Consider the following 14,254-nt stretch of genomic DNA (forward strand, 5'->3'; position numbering starts at 1 on the left):
ATTTTTTTTTTTTTTTGGTTGGTGTTGTTGAAGGTACTTAGGTATAGCTAGGAAAGCATGCAAATAAAAATATTGCAAAGCATGTTCAAATGATCATGTGGGTTTGTGTCCAGCTCAGGGGGCCCATATTGCAGCTTATGTACTTCCACAGGGGAATAGCCTACAAATGTGTTGCAAATCAGTGATGGTCTTGGCTGCAGCTGACTGTAGAATCTCAGGTGGGAAAGGATGCCTGCTACTGCTCCTACCCATAAGCTAATCAAACACTTTGAAGTTAAAACTAAATTGATATCTATAGTAGAGCATCATTCATGAACAAAGCACCTAATAGTATTCACTTACTGTGCACACTTCTATTTTGTGTAGAAAGTTTTCTGCACCTGTTCTTCATCACTAGAAAATGATTGAGAATTGCTGTGTAAAAACTAGGTCACTTCTACTGGTACAGCTGGTCTGTGTTTAGCTAAGCTGGTGCTCTTGTCTTGTAGATTGAAGCCATACAGCTTGTGGTTAATGTGCCTTCAGGGACAGCTCTCAAACTGCTGGGGAAGGGAGTCACTGGTCTCTTGGTATATGAGTTGCCCATCTTTACTTCCACAAGGTTATCAAGATAAGTGACATTTCAAAGGCTCAGAGTAAGATACTGCATCTGCCTAGCTTTCCCTTGCACCTGCAGATGATACACAAGAGTTGTGCACTTAGTGGCTTATACTTGAAGAGTTTGATCTAGTTATGGTTTACATGTCTGCCATCAAGGAAAGGATCAACCTCCCCTAACCTTCTGGGGTTGGGTTTGCAACTAGGAATTGTACTTCTTGTGTCAAAGTAATAGTAGAATCATCCTGGTTACTCCCAGATGATGCTCTGAGGCCTGTTGGTGCTGTCTGGCAGTGGCCTCTGCAGGGACTCCACACTTCAGCAAAGCTTTACAAGCTGCCTCTAGGACTACAGCATCACCATCTGAGCAGATTCATAAGCTAGTACACCACCCCCCCAATCTACCCTGTAGTCAAGGAGTTAGGAAAACATACTTTTCTGAGAATGCTAATGAAGCTGTGAATTTTGAAACTGAGCATAACAATGCACAGACTCTTTTGTAGAACTCATGGAAGTCTATTTGGAAAGACTGATTTATCTTCGCTATAGCAAACTTGCCTACATCTGTACCGAGCTTACTTGAGACTATTCTGTTAAAGGTTAAAGGGGGAACAAGTTTGAGCCCATGCCGTGGAACATCTTCAGTGCCAGGTGGTCTTGAATCTCTAAATGGAAATTAAGTGTATAGCAGGGTATGCAGACATTGGGGTTTGTTTTATCAACAAACACCCATTTAGAGGGGCAATGAGTGTTTAATTCTGTAGGCTTAACTCATCTTGCTTTATTTAAAGCATTCCTGCTTTAACATGCCCCTTGAACTTGCTGCAGTAACTAAGGCTTAATGCCTCAGCACCAATTCATTGCCAAGTAATTTCTTTTATTCTTTCTCATTATAGCAGCATGAGGCATTCTGGGAACAAGTAGATCTACCGCCCCCAGAATGGGGTACTCTTTAATTTCATGCTTCTATGTATGTCACAGTAAAGGGAAATACCCCTTGCTTTACCAGCTCTCAGACTTACAGTAAGTTCTACCCTTGCCCTGTTCAACTTGAAAAGAACAACTGCAGCTGGGTAGTTTGCTGTAGATGCATGTGTCTTGCGCTCACCTGTAGTTAACAGTAATGAGCAGGTCTCTAGCTTCAGGAGGAACACAGTTGAGCCATCTACCCACAGTCTACCTCAGCTTGCAGTTGAAACTGTGGTCTGGGATGTCTCTCTTTATTTCTGACCCTATTTCTCTCCAAGTATGTTTTTCAGTATGTTTTCCTGTTTGCCTTCCCCATTCTAAGGGCTGTAGAATGTTCTTGATGAATGCAGTGTAGGAGACTGACTGAGATGAGTTAATGAGTAATGGGGGAAGAATTGAGGAATTAATTAATTGAGAACTTAAGCTCTGTGCCAGGTCAGTATGAAGTCATATTGCAACTCACAGCAGTGTGAGCAGTTGAGTGCCTCATGTTTATGTCCTTGTAACCACTGCTTTGAGGATTACTTGCTGTGAATACGGTGGCTTTTACACAATTATTATCAGTAATAGCCCAAAGGGAAATTTAGTACCACTTAGGTGTCATCTCCGCTAACTAGAGTCAAAGCAGCAGTTGCTTCCATTTGGTAAGATAAAGAGCAGCCTTGCTGACCTGAACTATATGGAATGCTGCAAGAACAACTGGTATAAACAAGCAGTTGTTAGAGGCCCCAAGTGATAGGTAAATGCAAAGAGCTGCCGCTGCTTTCATCAGCTACTGCATGGACTGCAGCAGGCAGCAATATTAAACAAGTTTTCCTTCATCCTGTAGCATTCCTCAGTTCTGCAGTAGGTCTATGTGTTGTTTCTCTTACAGAAATATATTTAATACTTTTACTGCTTGATGCCAAAGTACAGCTCTGTATCCTTTTTGACTTTACTACTCTGTCACGTCCCTGACAGCATATGCTGCATATCATGGGTGATGGTTCCTAGACTCAGCAGGAAGAAGGAAAGCTGCTCATGACCTACGTGATTATGCAAAGTGGATAGGAGCAGCCTTCATGCTGCCAATTCTTCAAAGATGTCTTGAACTTGCCCAGCTTTTTCATGAAGAGATTCTTTTGCATGCGTTAGGTCAGTCAGTGCTGTATTTGCTGCATATTACAGAAGATGTCTGATGTTTTGCTTGTTTCTAGACAGCTCTACCGTAGCTTCAGATTTGGCACAGACCTGGCACCAGGTAACACAGGGTGACAGCTTATGCAGTAGTTGAGAATGAGTAACTTTGGAAAGGCTTCACTAAGTTAAAGCAATATCAAATACAGTCAGTGAGGTTGGCATGATTCTGCTCCATAGGGCAGGTTCCACTAGTCATTGTAAATGGAGAAAGATGTAACATAAGGAATTATGTACATAAATTCAGGTTTGAGTTGCATGAGAAATTCTTGAAGAGCTTCAGAAAATGCCTAAAAGTGCTGTTGCACTGACAGGACATAAAAGGAAAAAACATTTGAGGGCACCCAGGCCTCTATTGTCAGTGTTTAGTCTGTTTAGCTAAAGTATTTAAACTCTAGCTTGTAAAAATACACAAAATGACAGATACAATGTCTTTTATTTTTACAAAAAAAGCTGGTAGAAGATGATGTAAATAAAAGTGTAATGCACCACTAAATAAAACTACTCATCCCCAGTAAATACTTATTAAATAATTAAGAACACCATCTACAGTACCACAAACCATCAAAATAATTCAATTTTATCAGGGACGGGGGAAAAAAAATACAGTGATTATGGATGTGCCTTGACCAGTTACAGAGCTTGTTAGGATAACATAACTACTGTCAGCAGTCCAACAGTGTGCACAGTGCCTTCAATTAATGCATTTCAGCATAATTACATTTCTAGTGGGGTCCAATTCCCCCAAAAAGGCAGAGCTAAGAATCAGTTCTACATTCTAAACTCTGGAATTAGAGCCCATTAAAAAAAAATCACAGTGGGTAGGAGATGTATATAAAAATACTGGGTGTTCCTTTCAAATCACAGGAATCATGGGACTTCTTTTTTTTTTTTTTTTTTTTTTTTTTTAAAAGCTATTGGTTTCAACAGAATCCAGTTTGTTTAATGCTACAGACTTTGACACTGAACTGTATATTGCCTGTTTGCATGTTTTGGTAGTCAGTCTCTTTTTCTATACAGTCCCACTTCCTTAGGCTTGAGTCATGAAGATGCATATATGTGCATTCAAACTCTTTGAACCCTGCAGACTACTCAGACTGCAAGTAATGTATGTGACTACTGATAGGGAGAACCCCCTCTTCCCCTCATAGCTTTATACACCTACTGTTTTAACAGTGCATTGCACAAATTTACAAGAAAAATACTGGTTTTGTACTATACAGTTTCTAGAATATATACAGAATAAAATAAGTTAACTTCTAAGGAGAGTTGCTGATGGGCAGCATATATCTTTAATGTACATTTTAAAGTCTCTGCAGGCAGCTACTTTTTGGTTAGTTGTTATCAATATTTGTAACATAAGCACTGATCAGAGAACTGAGCAGCATTCCAATAAAGTTAACAGATATATTATTTCTTTTAGAAACACTGGGAAATCCCAGTTTAAAATATTATTAAATGTCCTAACATTTACACACTATAAGGATTAGATCTAATAAAATAAAATTTCTTCAAAAATAATCTTGCAGCTCTTTTAAGCATGCTCTGATACCTTATTTAACAATCATCCATACCTTCAAAAACAACTGTCACATAGCCATACATTCTAACTCACACGCATCCTCTCCTTGTTGCAGACAAGAAAAGCAAATAAAACATTGAAAAGTCAGTGGATTTTGCAGTCGCAAGTCATTCTACTCGTGTTTGACCGCACATTCTTCATGACATTGCAAAGTGTCTCATTAGGTATGAGTTGATGATTATATCTATACTGCTGGAAAGCCAGGAAGCCTTGCAGGTCTTCAGCCAAAATAAACCGGCCTTGATTTTAGCCTCATCCCACCTGCGATATTGATTCAACCTTCAGAGACTGTTACTGCAACCACCATTTATAGTTCTGTTACAACAGAAAATAATGCATATGTATGCATTACATTTAAGCCCTTTTCCTTTCATGTAGTTTTTATACATAAATTTAATAAAAAAATACTACTGCCATACAGCTACCGTGTAGAAAGAGCAGTCAAATAAGATGCTTGCTTCAATGTTCAGATTTTTACTTTTGATTAAACAATTTCTTGCTGTGATGAAACTGTTGCTTGTCAGGCTTGCTGGGGTGTTTTGTTTTTTATGAAAGGTGCTCAGTAATAGTCTGAAGCATCTTCATTATCGGTTCTTTTCTGAATGACAGCTGTTCAGAATCCAGTGCTCACAAGATTTATTCCTGGTTTGATTTTCCCTAGAAGCTGATAGGATTGCACCATGCGTAGAGACTCTCGAATTTCTAGATTAAGTTCCATCAGCTTCAAGCTGGCCTCAGACATATCTTGGTTGGACCCTACTACTGCGAAGCTACCAGTTTGACCAAGTGTCTGATGACGGAAATATATGTGCAGCAATGTCTGAACTGGGTCATCTTCAGAACTGCCAAAGATGTCATGGGGCCAAATAGATCTGTAAACACACAGTTTGGATTTAAACATTAAAAAAATATTGGTTTTAAACAGACATTTGAACAGAAGACATATAAAAATGCAAGAGAAATGTTTGTTCTATAGAGTTCTGATAATTAGCAGTATCATTTGCTCAGAAATTCTAAAGAACAAGTACTACTAGAAGGGCTTGCTTTTTAAATTGCAAAATGCATATGAACAAGCTGTAATGAAGCAACAGTGCTTGTCCTTTTCAGCAAGGACATCTAGCAAGATCTGGAAAAGACCTGGAATAGTACCTATCCCTATCTTTAAATTAAAGAGGCCCATTAGCAAACTCAGGTCTGAAAGCAGTCCTTAAGCACTTACCTGAAAGCCTTGACCTGTGTTACAGCTGACACAAACTCCTTGTTTCTTAGCGTTTCAATGAGAGAGTGAATAGCTGTTTCTGTGCTAGCTTGGGAAGCCTCTGCTACTTCAATCTCTTCGATACCACTGTCAGACACAGCCTCAGCCTCTTTCAGACAGCTCTCCAAAAGAGCAAGTTCTTCAGACATATTTATGACCTAAACCAAACATAAGAGTTAAGTTTTTCTAGTTTAAATGTATTTCAACCAAATTAACTTTCAGCAGATCAGACTTACATTTTTCTTCCACTTTGCAATCATGAGAGGCAGAAAAGGTACATCCAAATATTTGCTGCAGTTGCTTAAGTATACAGTTAATTTAATGGCCCAAAGCATGCATGTCAGGTATTTGGGCTTTCCTCTAATGAAGTTTCCATCTTTCTTAGTTATTTAAATTTTTTTTTAAAAAAATAACTTTATTTTCTCCCCATTTCACTTAATAACAAACTGGTAAGAATTAAAACACTTTGGAAAAGTACAGCAGCAACTGGGTTACTACAAGGACAACTTAAATATGAAAAAAAAAATCTGGAACACTGGTAATCTAGCAGAATAACTGTAGTACAATCTGCATATATAACACTATCTTCAGCTTTAGCTCCAGTGTATGAGTAAAAGACAAGGCCATTGCTCAGAATATGATTCTACATCTGGCTGACTAGGGCAAGAAGTGGGACTGGTGTGATGCCAACCTTCCACAACATTCTCCAGACAGAAATGAATTAACTTATTTGCAGTCTCTACAAGAATCTGGAAATCTAAGTGAGGAACATGCATTTTTTCCTAAGCTACTCAAAAACCAAAGACTTGCACCCGGCTTTTTCATCTTCCTCCCTACTGTATCAAGCAAGACAAGGACTATTATTTTTTCCTGCTACCTCTATTGCATTACAGACCCACATGAGAACTTTCAAAAGACATCATTAATAGTGTAATTCATTAAGATTAACGTGATTAACATCACAATATGTACCAGATGTGCACAGCTGAAGGGACATATTTTACTTCTGAAGTCAGTACAACTAAAAATCAAGCAGAAGATGTCTACAATGCAATACTAACTGTACTTATGATGGGGACTAAGCTTGTAGAGTAACTGAATGGTGGCTGAAGTGACACAGTTACATAACTCAGCTGGTAGCAAGTGACGGTGTTCACAACAGGAAACACTGGGGTGATGGAAAGGGGCTTCATCACAGAACTCTGTTGATTGGAGTTGATGTGCCTTGATTGTAGCTTGATTAGAATACACCAGGAGTGCTAGTGAAATATTTAAATCCCTCATCACTGGACTCCCTGCATTTCTGTCTATTTAAGAGCTTTCAAGCTGTACAAAAAATCAACACAGATAATTGAACATCTCAGAAAATTCTTGCAAGCTCTACTTTTATTAATTGGCTATAAAACAGCTGGTACCCTCCTTCAGTTTCTAAAAAGATGTCCCCTGATGAAAATGTTATCAAGATGTATTTTACGTGATTTGGCTTTAAAATGTCAACAAGTAGTTGCTAAAGGGCACGTTTTTCATTACCTCTGCTTCTTTTCTGATTGTTTTTACTTGGCTGATGAGTTTGCAATAGGCCTGGAACAGAAGCAGCAACTGGAAATGCAACTTGTATAGCCTTCGACACAACTCCAGCTCCTACAAATATAGACAACATTATTATATTCAGGAAGTGCAAAACATCTACTGTCCAATTCAAGAGACAATAAATGACAACTTCTCCAGTATAGAATGTGCAAAATTAAAAGTAGTTATTTGGTTACTGAAGAAAATGCCAAAGAGATTTAGAAGCTAATGTAGCAGGAAGCTAGTGAAAAGCAGATGAAAGCTTCATTCAGTTCTAGATTTACAGGTAGCCTCTCTCACACAGGTTTAAAGTTTACTTTTTAATAAGTTACATTTCCAAGAAGGGGGGTAGGGTGGGATGTGAAGTGATTCAAAAGGCATTTTGAAATCTCATGTTCCAAGACAGAGTTTCATAGATTACTTACTTTTATTGTTGATATTTTACTGTTTTAAATTGAAGATCTAGTTACCCAAAAGAAGCAGTTATGGTCTTCTAAGTATGGAATCTTTCCTAGCTATTAGTATAAATATGTAAGCACAGTCTATAACCTGGCCCCTTAGCTTACAACTGTCTGATAGAGTAAGAGGAGAATAATTCCATTCTTGGAGGCAAGAATAATGTTTCCTTTATAAAAGGTAGCTCTGATTCTATTTAGAAAATACCATGTGATATATTCTTAAGGAAATGAGACAGCAGCATTAACTTACGCAGTCTTGCTTCCATCTTTATGCATTTAAAATACTAGTCAAAGTGGAGACAGTGTTAATACTGCTTTACATACAGATATAAAAGCTAGTGCTAATGGAATAATCTTTTATAATGTTCTACTAACTACAGGATGCTGTTATCTACAAAGGACCAACAGTTCAATGAGTTAGATGATGCAAAATTGAAGCACACAGCATTTCTGTAATAGTCTATGACAAGACATCACTATGTCACAAATGGACAAGACAGATGGAGACCAGTTTGGTGACTGGCATGGTTAAGTATTTGATAAATGAAGAACATCACTTACTGCTAGAATTTCCATTTGCTAAGCAAGAAGATGAGCAGGTCACAAAAATACAGAGAAAGAAAAAAGATCAAGAATTAGCATAGGAAATAATTTTAATTAGGGTAAAAGATGTCCCAGGTAAAATGGAGAAAGAAATACAAGTAACATGCTCCAAATACACCCTGAATGGAAAAAATTAGCAGACTGCATTTGAAATGAAATTACTTGCTGCTATCACTAATAATAGGTAGCATTGGCTTTGTTGTCCCACCACATGAGTAACATACTTCACTTAGAACCCTGTCTGGTCTTTATACATTGAATAGCCTTAAAGGTGTGCAAATTTGAGGAAATCAAAACCAAGGAGACTTTGGTCTGAACATCTGTACAATGCTGCTTACTTGTTCTGTACTACTATAGTTTAAGCAAAAATAATGCCTTTTAAAATTTGAGATGTCATTTTAATTTGGATTCTGAATCGGTTCAGAAAATTCTTGGTTTTGCTAAACCCAATTCTCAACGCCTCACTGTGAGATTTCTAATTTTACTGCACTTGGTTTTTACAAGCTATTTCAGAAAAAATGTTTGGGAAAGAGGGACAGAGAGAAAAATCATCTGAAAATATATCTGTCAGACTAGGGACAAGAATTTAACTTCTGTGCTTTTGATGGTATTTAAACAAGAATAATGGTCATAGTAAACATATGAAGGTACAACCATTGTCTGATTCAACAGGCAGTAAAGCACAGTTATACATGACGTGTACAATAAGTTATGTACTATGTGCTTAACATTATAAACAATGCATGTTTCTATTCTGTACTCTGTGCTATCATATACATAGCACAATTATATAGGCAAAAACTTCTGAGGCATAGAACAAAGAGGTAAGATACTGAACTGGCGAAGTTGACAAGAATTTCTATGATTCACTTTAATGAAGCACAGAGAATTAGACTTGGATGAACGGCAGGCTTGATTATTTAGTATTTTTAGTCATTAAGTTCCAGGGTTCTCTAAACCAATCTTATTATTACTCTAAAACATAAATAATCCCTTTTCCCAAAAATCACACCTTGATAGCTACTCTAAAAATTCAAGAGAGGTTTTCCCTTAAAAATGGCTTTGAACAGCTTCAGTGTCTTTCATAGACTTGCTCCCTTGAGAAATCTGATTTTTCTATCTGCCAGTCCTATACAGTCTGGCTAGCCAGAGTCCAGATGCATTCTTTCAGGCTTGCGTGTAAGTACTAATAGCAAAAATCCAATAATTAAATTTACTTGCAAGTCTGCTGGCAATGCATGAGCCAGAACAGAACGCATGAGCCAGAACAGAATTCATCTTACTACTCCTTTCTTACCTGTATTGACCACAGTGCTAAAAATTACTAAGAAAATCTTATTTGTGTTAGCGAATGAAAAATACATGTTGAATGAAGTGACTCTTGTTTTCCTGAACAAGATGACACTTACATATTTTTAGCATTAACTGGTTGACTGGATAGACTTAGCCCCACATTCCATCTACAAGGACTTTTGAAACAATGATCTTACACTTGGTAACTTCTTAATCTCCTTGAAGTCACTATAAGCTTCTGTGAATAAATTTAGAACTTCTGTAAATTGTGTATATTTATGAAGCAGGATAACAGGACTGCCTTCTCAATGGATGCTATATATTAAATGATTTTAACTGAACCTGCAAGTTGCAAGGAGCACATAAAGAAAAAATTGCCAGCATGTCTGGCAGGCTAGGATTGAAAACCAAAATCAAAACAGGTCCCCACAAATAATCAGTGTGAATGGTCACATAACTCCTTTTCAGAGGTGATCTTAAAACCCTGCAGAAACAGGAATTCTGCAGACAATACCGTCTCACTCAGAATCCTGGATTCTCTCAGTGCAAGCCGAATGAAAGCCTGCACGTGGCTTTTCCTCCATTTCTTAGTTTCCATAGCTATACAGTGGGAACAGTAACATTTGCCTTTGTGGTAAGAACAGTTATGTTCAAACAGTTAAATGTCTGAACAGTTTCTTAGAGTATATAAACAACATTCTAAGTATGGACTGAAATACACAAATGCTGATTTTTTAATTAATATATAGAACATTTACTGAATTGTAATAGTAAATGTTGTTACATATTTCTAAACACCTGCCAGTCAGTACACGAAGACATAAATCAAGGTAAAATTTACTAAACGTGTTTATAGGCAAAGCAAAAATCTTTGCAAATGGTAGCAAATTATTTTGCTCTCTTACCTAAGCTTATCCACATGAACTTTTTTTTTTTTAAAACATGCAACTGCAATGCAATATAAAAATCAACAGTATTACCATCACATGTTTCACTGCTTTAAAAATTCAGGTGCATTTTGTGATTGAATTTTTAAAAAGCCACAAATACAGATGAGATCAAATAAGATGAATGTAGACATTTCTGTTGCTGAACACTATATTTTCAGCAGCAGAAACATAACCAAGTGCATCAATGAAGAGAGTCTGACTGAATAAAAGGAATAAAATTCCTCCTTTTTCAGCTGGGATTTGGGATTTTTGTCAAAATGTCATTGTGAAAAGGTAAGCTCATCTGCTGCCTGCAATTCTACTTCCTTAGTTTTCATTACAGGACTCTAGATGGCAGATTCCTTGCACTTACTAATGATAGGTTTAGGATGTGCTTTTTTATCTACAGTGTCAATATTATGCTGCTATTGTTTGAAAAAAAGAAAAAAAAGTCCTAGTCTACCTGGGAAAATGCTATCACATACTATAGCAATTAGTAATATTAAACATAGAATGCCATGCAAATACAAAATATTGAACCAATAGTTACTTCACCTATTCTTGTTAGATGATATTTTGACAGAAGTGTTTAATGATATTTTTGTCATACTGCTAATTTACTCCCTGTTCCTTCCCATTCAAATAATGGCTCCAGAAAGGTCATACATATTTATATAGTACTAATTATATTAAATTCAGTAGAGGTTTTTGGCTAGACGGTTTATCTGAGCATATAAGCAGAATGCTAATCTTTTTTCTTCTGGAAACAGCTGCAGAAAAGCAGACTTGCTGGTACACAGATGGTATCTAGTCTGCTTATCTACTCAGTGTTATTAAGTCTAGAACCCAAGATGGGTTGCCAGGTTTTATTAAAAAGAGCCCTTTCTATTAGACCACTACTTCGTGAGAAGCTGAGTTTTCAAAAGATATGGTGATAACTGAAATAAAAAAACCTTTTTAATAAATTTTTAATCTCTCTGCAAATATTGGAATTTTTGTGCAATAGATATAAAGATGTTTTTTAATCTCTTATCGAGAGACTCGCAAATGACATACACCTACCTGGGCATCTGTATTAGTGCCATGAATACCATCATCAGTACCAAATGTTCTTTTGCAGTCTTCTAGCCACTGCAAAATAAATATAAACAAGATTAAATATCTTCTGAAACAGAGCAAACTGAAGGCTGTGTTAAAATTGCATAAAACACCTCATCAAGTCTTGCACATTCTCAGATTCTGTTTACCAATGTTGTTTCCACTAATAATTTCCACTCTAATATTCACTTTATATTTTTAGGTTTTATTGCATCCCTTCCATTGTAAACTTCCTGTAGCCTTCATTACCCCAGATGGGGATAGTACACTTCAGCATAAATATTAATCTGTGGTTGAATTTGAGTACCGTTATAGTGAGACGTGAGAGGGTGGAGGCAGGAAATTCCCTTTCATTAAACAAGATCATATTTTCTCTTTCCTTGCTGCACAAGGTTTACACAAAGTGCAGGTTTACTGGATGAGAAGGAAAATAATCTATTGTTCAACAGAAGTTTAGCATCACCTCCAGTTCATACATCAGGGAGACAAAGTGTTCTCACATTACACAATGCAAACGTGCAGATTCCACTCTCTCTCATGAATATAGGGCTGTATTTAACCCCAGTTCCTATAGCAGACAACAAGTTCATTAATTTCAGTGGGTAATCTCTTCTGTCTTTAACTGATATCAAATTTAGAAGTGTTCATGTAAAGCATTTGCAGAATCAAATATGCTCTTATTGGACAATACAACCTGATCATCTCATCAACACAGTGCCCAGCATATTTTTCTGTACAGTGCAAACAACTGCAAGCATGAGGTAATTTGGGTATTACTGAAATGGGAATGCGTCACATTCAGATGAAGTGCAGATTATCCTCTGAAGAACAGGCTCTATACATCCAAGGAAGAATAATTTAGCATACTGTGTGCTTGATATCTTGAGTCTCACAGGAAATCTTAGTGACCTTTTTCTAACCTTTGTCTGATGCAAGAAAAAAAATGTGATTTCCCATCTGCTCAATTTAATAATGGTTACTTAGTGAATTAACTAGGCCTGTGTGCTTATCAAGAGGAGAAATGGAATTCTCTAAACACTGCAGTGTCAGTTTCAATTAGTGACATGGATACCAATGTACGCAGCAAATCTCATTTTTCTTTATCTGACAGCATCCATCAGTAACAATGGAATAGGTCTGCACTGGAACAAACAGCATCAGCAATTGGGAAGCTAGTATTTATTTTCCCACACTGTCCTTTTAAGATCTTTTTAAAATCTTAAAACCATTCTGGATAAAGGCTGTGTCTAGAATGTTATGATATACATATAACCTTGTATTTCCTATCACATTTATCTGATTGAGTATCTCTGTGCCTAATACACACATGAAGTCAACACAGTTTCCTTGCAAGGAAATAGAACAGTAGCTCTAAAAAGGTGACAAAATTAATTTGCTAAAAATTTTTAGAGAATGTATGTTCAGCATGGTAGAATGACCTCAGTTTCCTATTGGGAACAGCAATAGATTGTGTGACAAAATAATCTTCTTTATATGTTTACTTTACATCAATTTATGTTTTTCCCATATATCTCTTACAAAGATACAGGATGAAGAGCGTTCCTGAAAGCGTAATATAGGGAAGTCTGTGGTTGATCTTGGTTATAGCACAGGTTGGTTTGCCAGATTAACCCCAAAACAGACATTCCGAACCACTCCCTATACTACTGGTACCCTTCTCTTATCTCAGTGTGTACATAGGTAAGAGTTTCAAGCAATTTTTAAAATTTGCTTCATGTGAATGCGAGTACAACACACAGCACTGATAGTGACAAACATCATCTCAACAATTTTTCATTAAAGATGTTAATGTACAGATTTTGCCAGTGGTTGGTTCTAGAGGATACCAGATTAATATTGAGATTATATTTATTTAAATATCTGTTAATTTATATTTACTTTATTATACAAGAGCCCAACCAGTTTAGATCATCTTTCTGCATGTTTCTATGAAAAAAGCAAGGATCTACAATACACTCATTTTGTGTTCTGCCTTAATACTTTCAGATTGAATAGGATACATAGCACAATTGCCTGCAATAACCGAAATTCAGATTTGACTTGAGGAAGTCTCTTTCAGTCATTCCCTATACTCTGTAAATAGGACAATAAAACATATCTCAGAAGTAGCTTTGGAAGATTCTTAGTCTACATATACTATATAATACACACCCCAAAAAACCTGAGGACCAACATCTGAAGAAATGCTTTTAAGAAAGTTTTAGAAAAATGAATTATATGATATAATTAGTCATTACTTCTAAATTAACATGCTAAATAAATAAAGAATGCACTAAATTAGCTAAATGACATGCTATCAAGAGTCAGAAATGATTGGTCAAAGCTATAAATTTCTTCCTCCTCAATACTGCTTCTTTCTATTTATAAATCATTAAATAAAAATAAAACCCTGGCAAAATGCCCTTAGTTATTTCATAGAAATTCCTTTCATCCTATGAACCTTTTTCTTGATCCAGTCACTCACAAATCCTGTGGCAGAAGACAGGCTGACCACAGAAACATGTTACTGGACACCCTTTTGACAGCTGCACTACAGAAAAACACCACTCTCTCACTATGGTATAATGACAGAGGCCATCAAACTGATATCCATATTCCTTTATCAAGTAAATAAAATACAAACAAGCTCTTAATATCCAGCATGGATTTATGTCGATATGATATGTGGGAGTGCAAAATTAGCTAAAAACATATTAAGTGA

At 36.6% G+C, this 14,254-nt stretch overlaps 1 protein-coding gene across 15 annotated transcripts in view; it reads right to left on the reverse strand.

Annotated features, from left to right (window-relative positions):
- Window positions 1-3,577: 3,577 nt before the first annotated feature.
- Window positions 3,578-14,254, reverse strand: part of FRYL (FRY like transcription coactivator) — a 168,898-nt gene continuing 158,221 nt past the window's right edge. For 10 of the 15 annotated variants that reach the window (XM_026846615.1, XM_026846614.1, XM_026846616.1 and 7 more), the window contains 6 exons: window positions 11,497-11,565; window positions 8,171-8,188; window positions 7,860-7,868; window positions 7,113-7,223; window positions 5,544-5,740; window positions 3,578-5,196 (listed from right to left, as the gene is read on the reverse strand). In XM_026846615.1, the coding sequence (XP_026702416.1) occupies window positions 4,938-5,196; window positions 5,544-5,740; window positions 7,113-7,223; window positions 7,860-7,868; window positions 8,171-8,188; window positions 11,497-11,565 (663 nt within the window). In that variant the 3' untranslated portion in view covers window positions 3,578-4,937. The remainder of the gene's footprint in view (window positions 5,197-5,543; window positions 5,741-7,112; window positions 7,224-7,859; window positions 7,869-8,170; window positions 8,189-11,496; window positions 11,566-14,254) is intronic. The other 5 variants (XM_026846610.1, XM_026846606.1, XM_026846604.1 and 2 more) reach the window with 2 other exon arrangements.

Source organism: Athene cunicularia (genome assembly GCF_003259725.1).
Source record: "Athene cunicularia isolate RWA chromosome 4 unlocalized genomic scaffold, athCun1 chr4_part1, whole genome shotgun sequence".
Classification (NCBI taxonomy): Eukaryota; Metazoa; Chordata; class Aves; order Strigiformes; family Strigidae; genus Athene; species Athene cunicularia.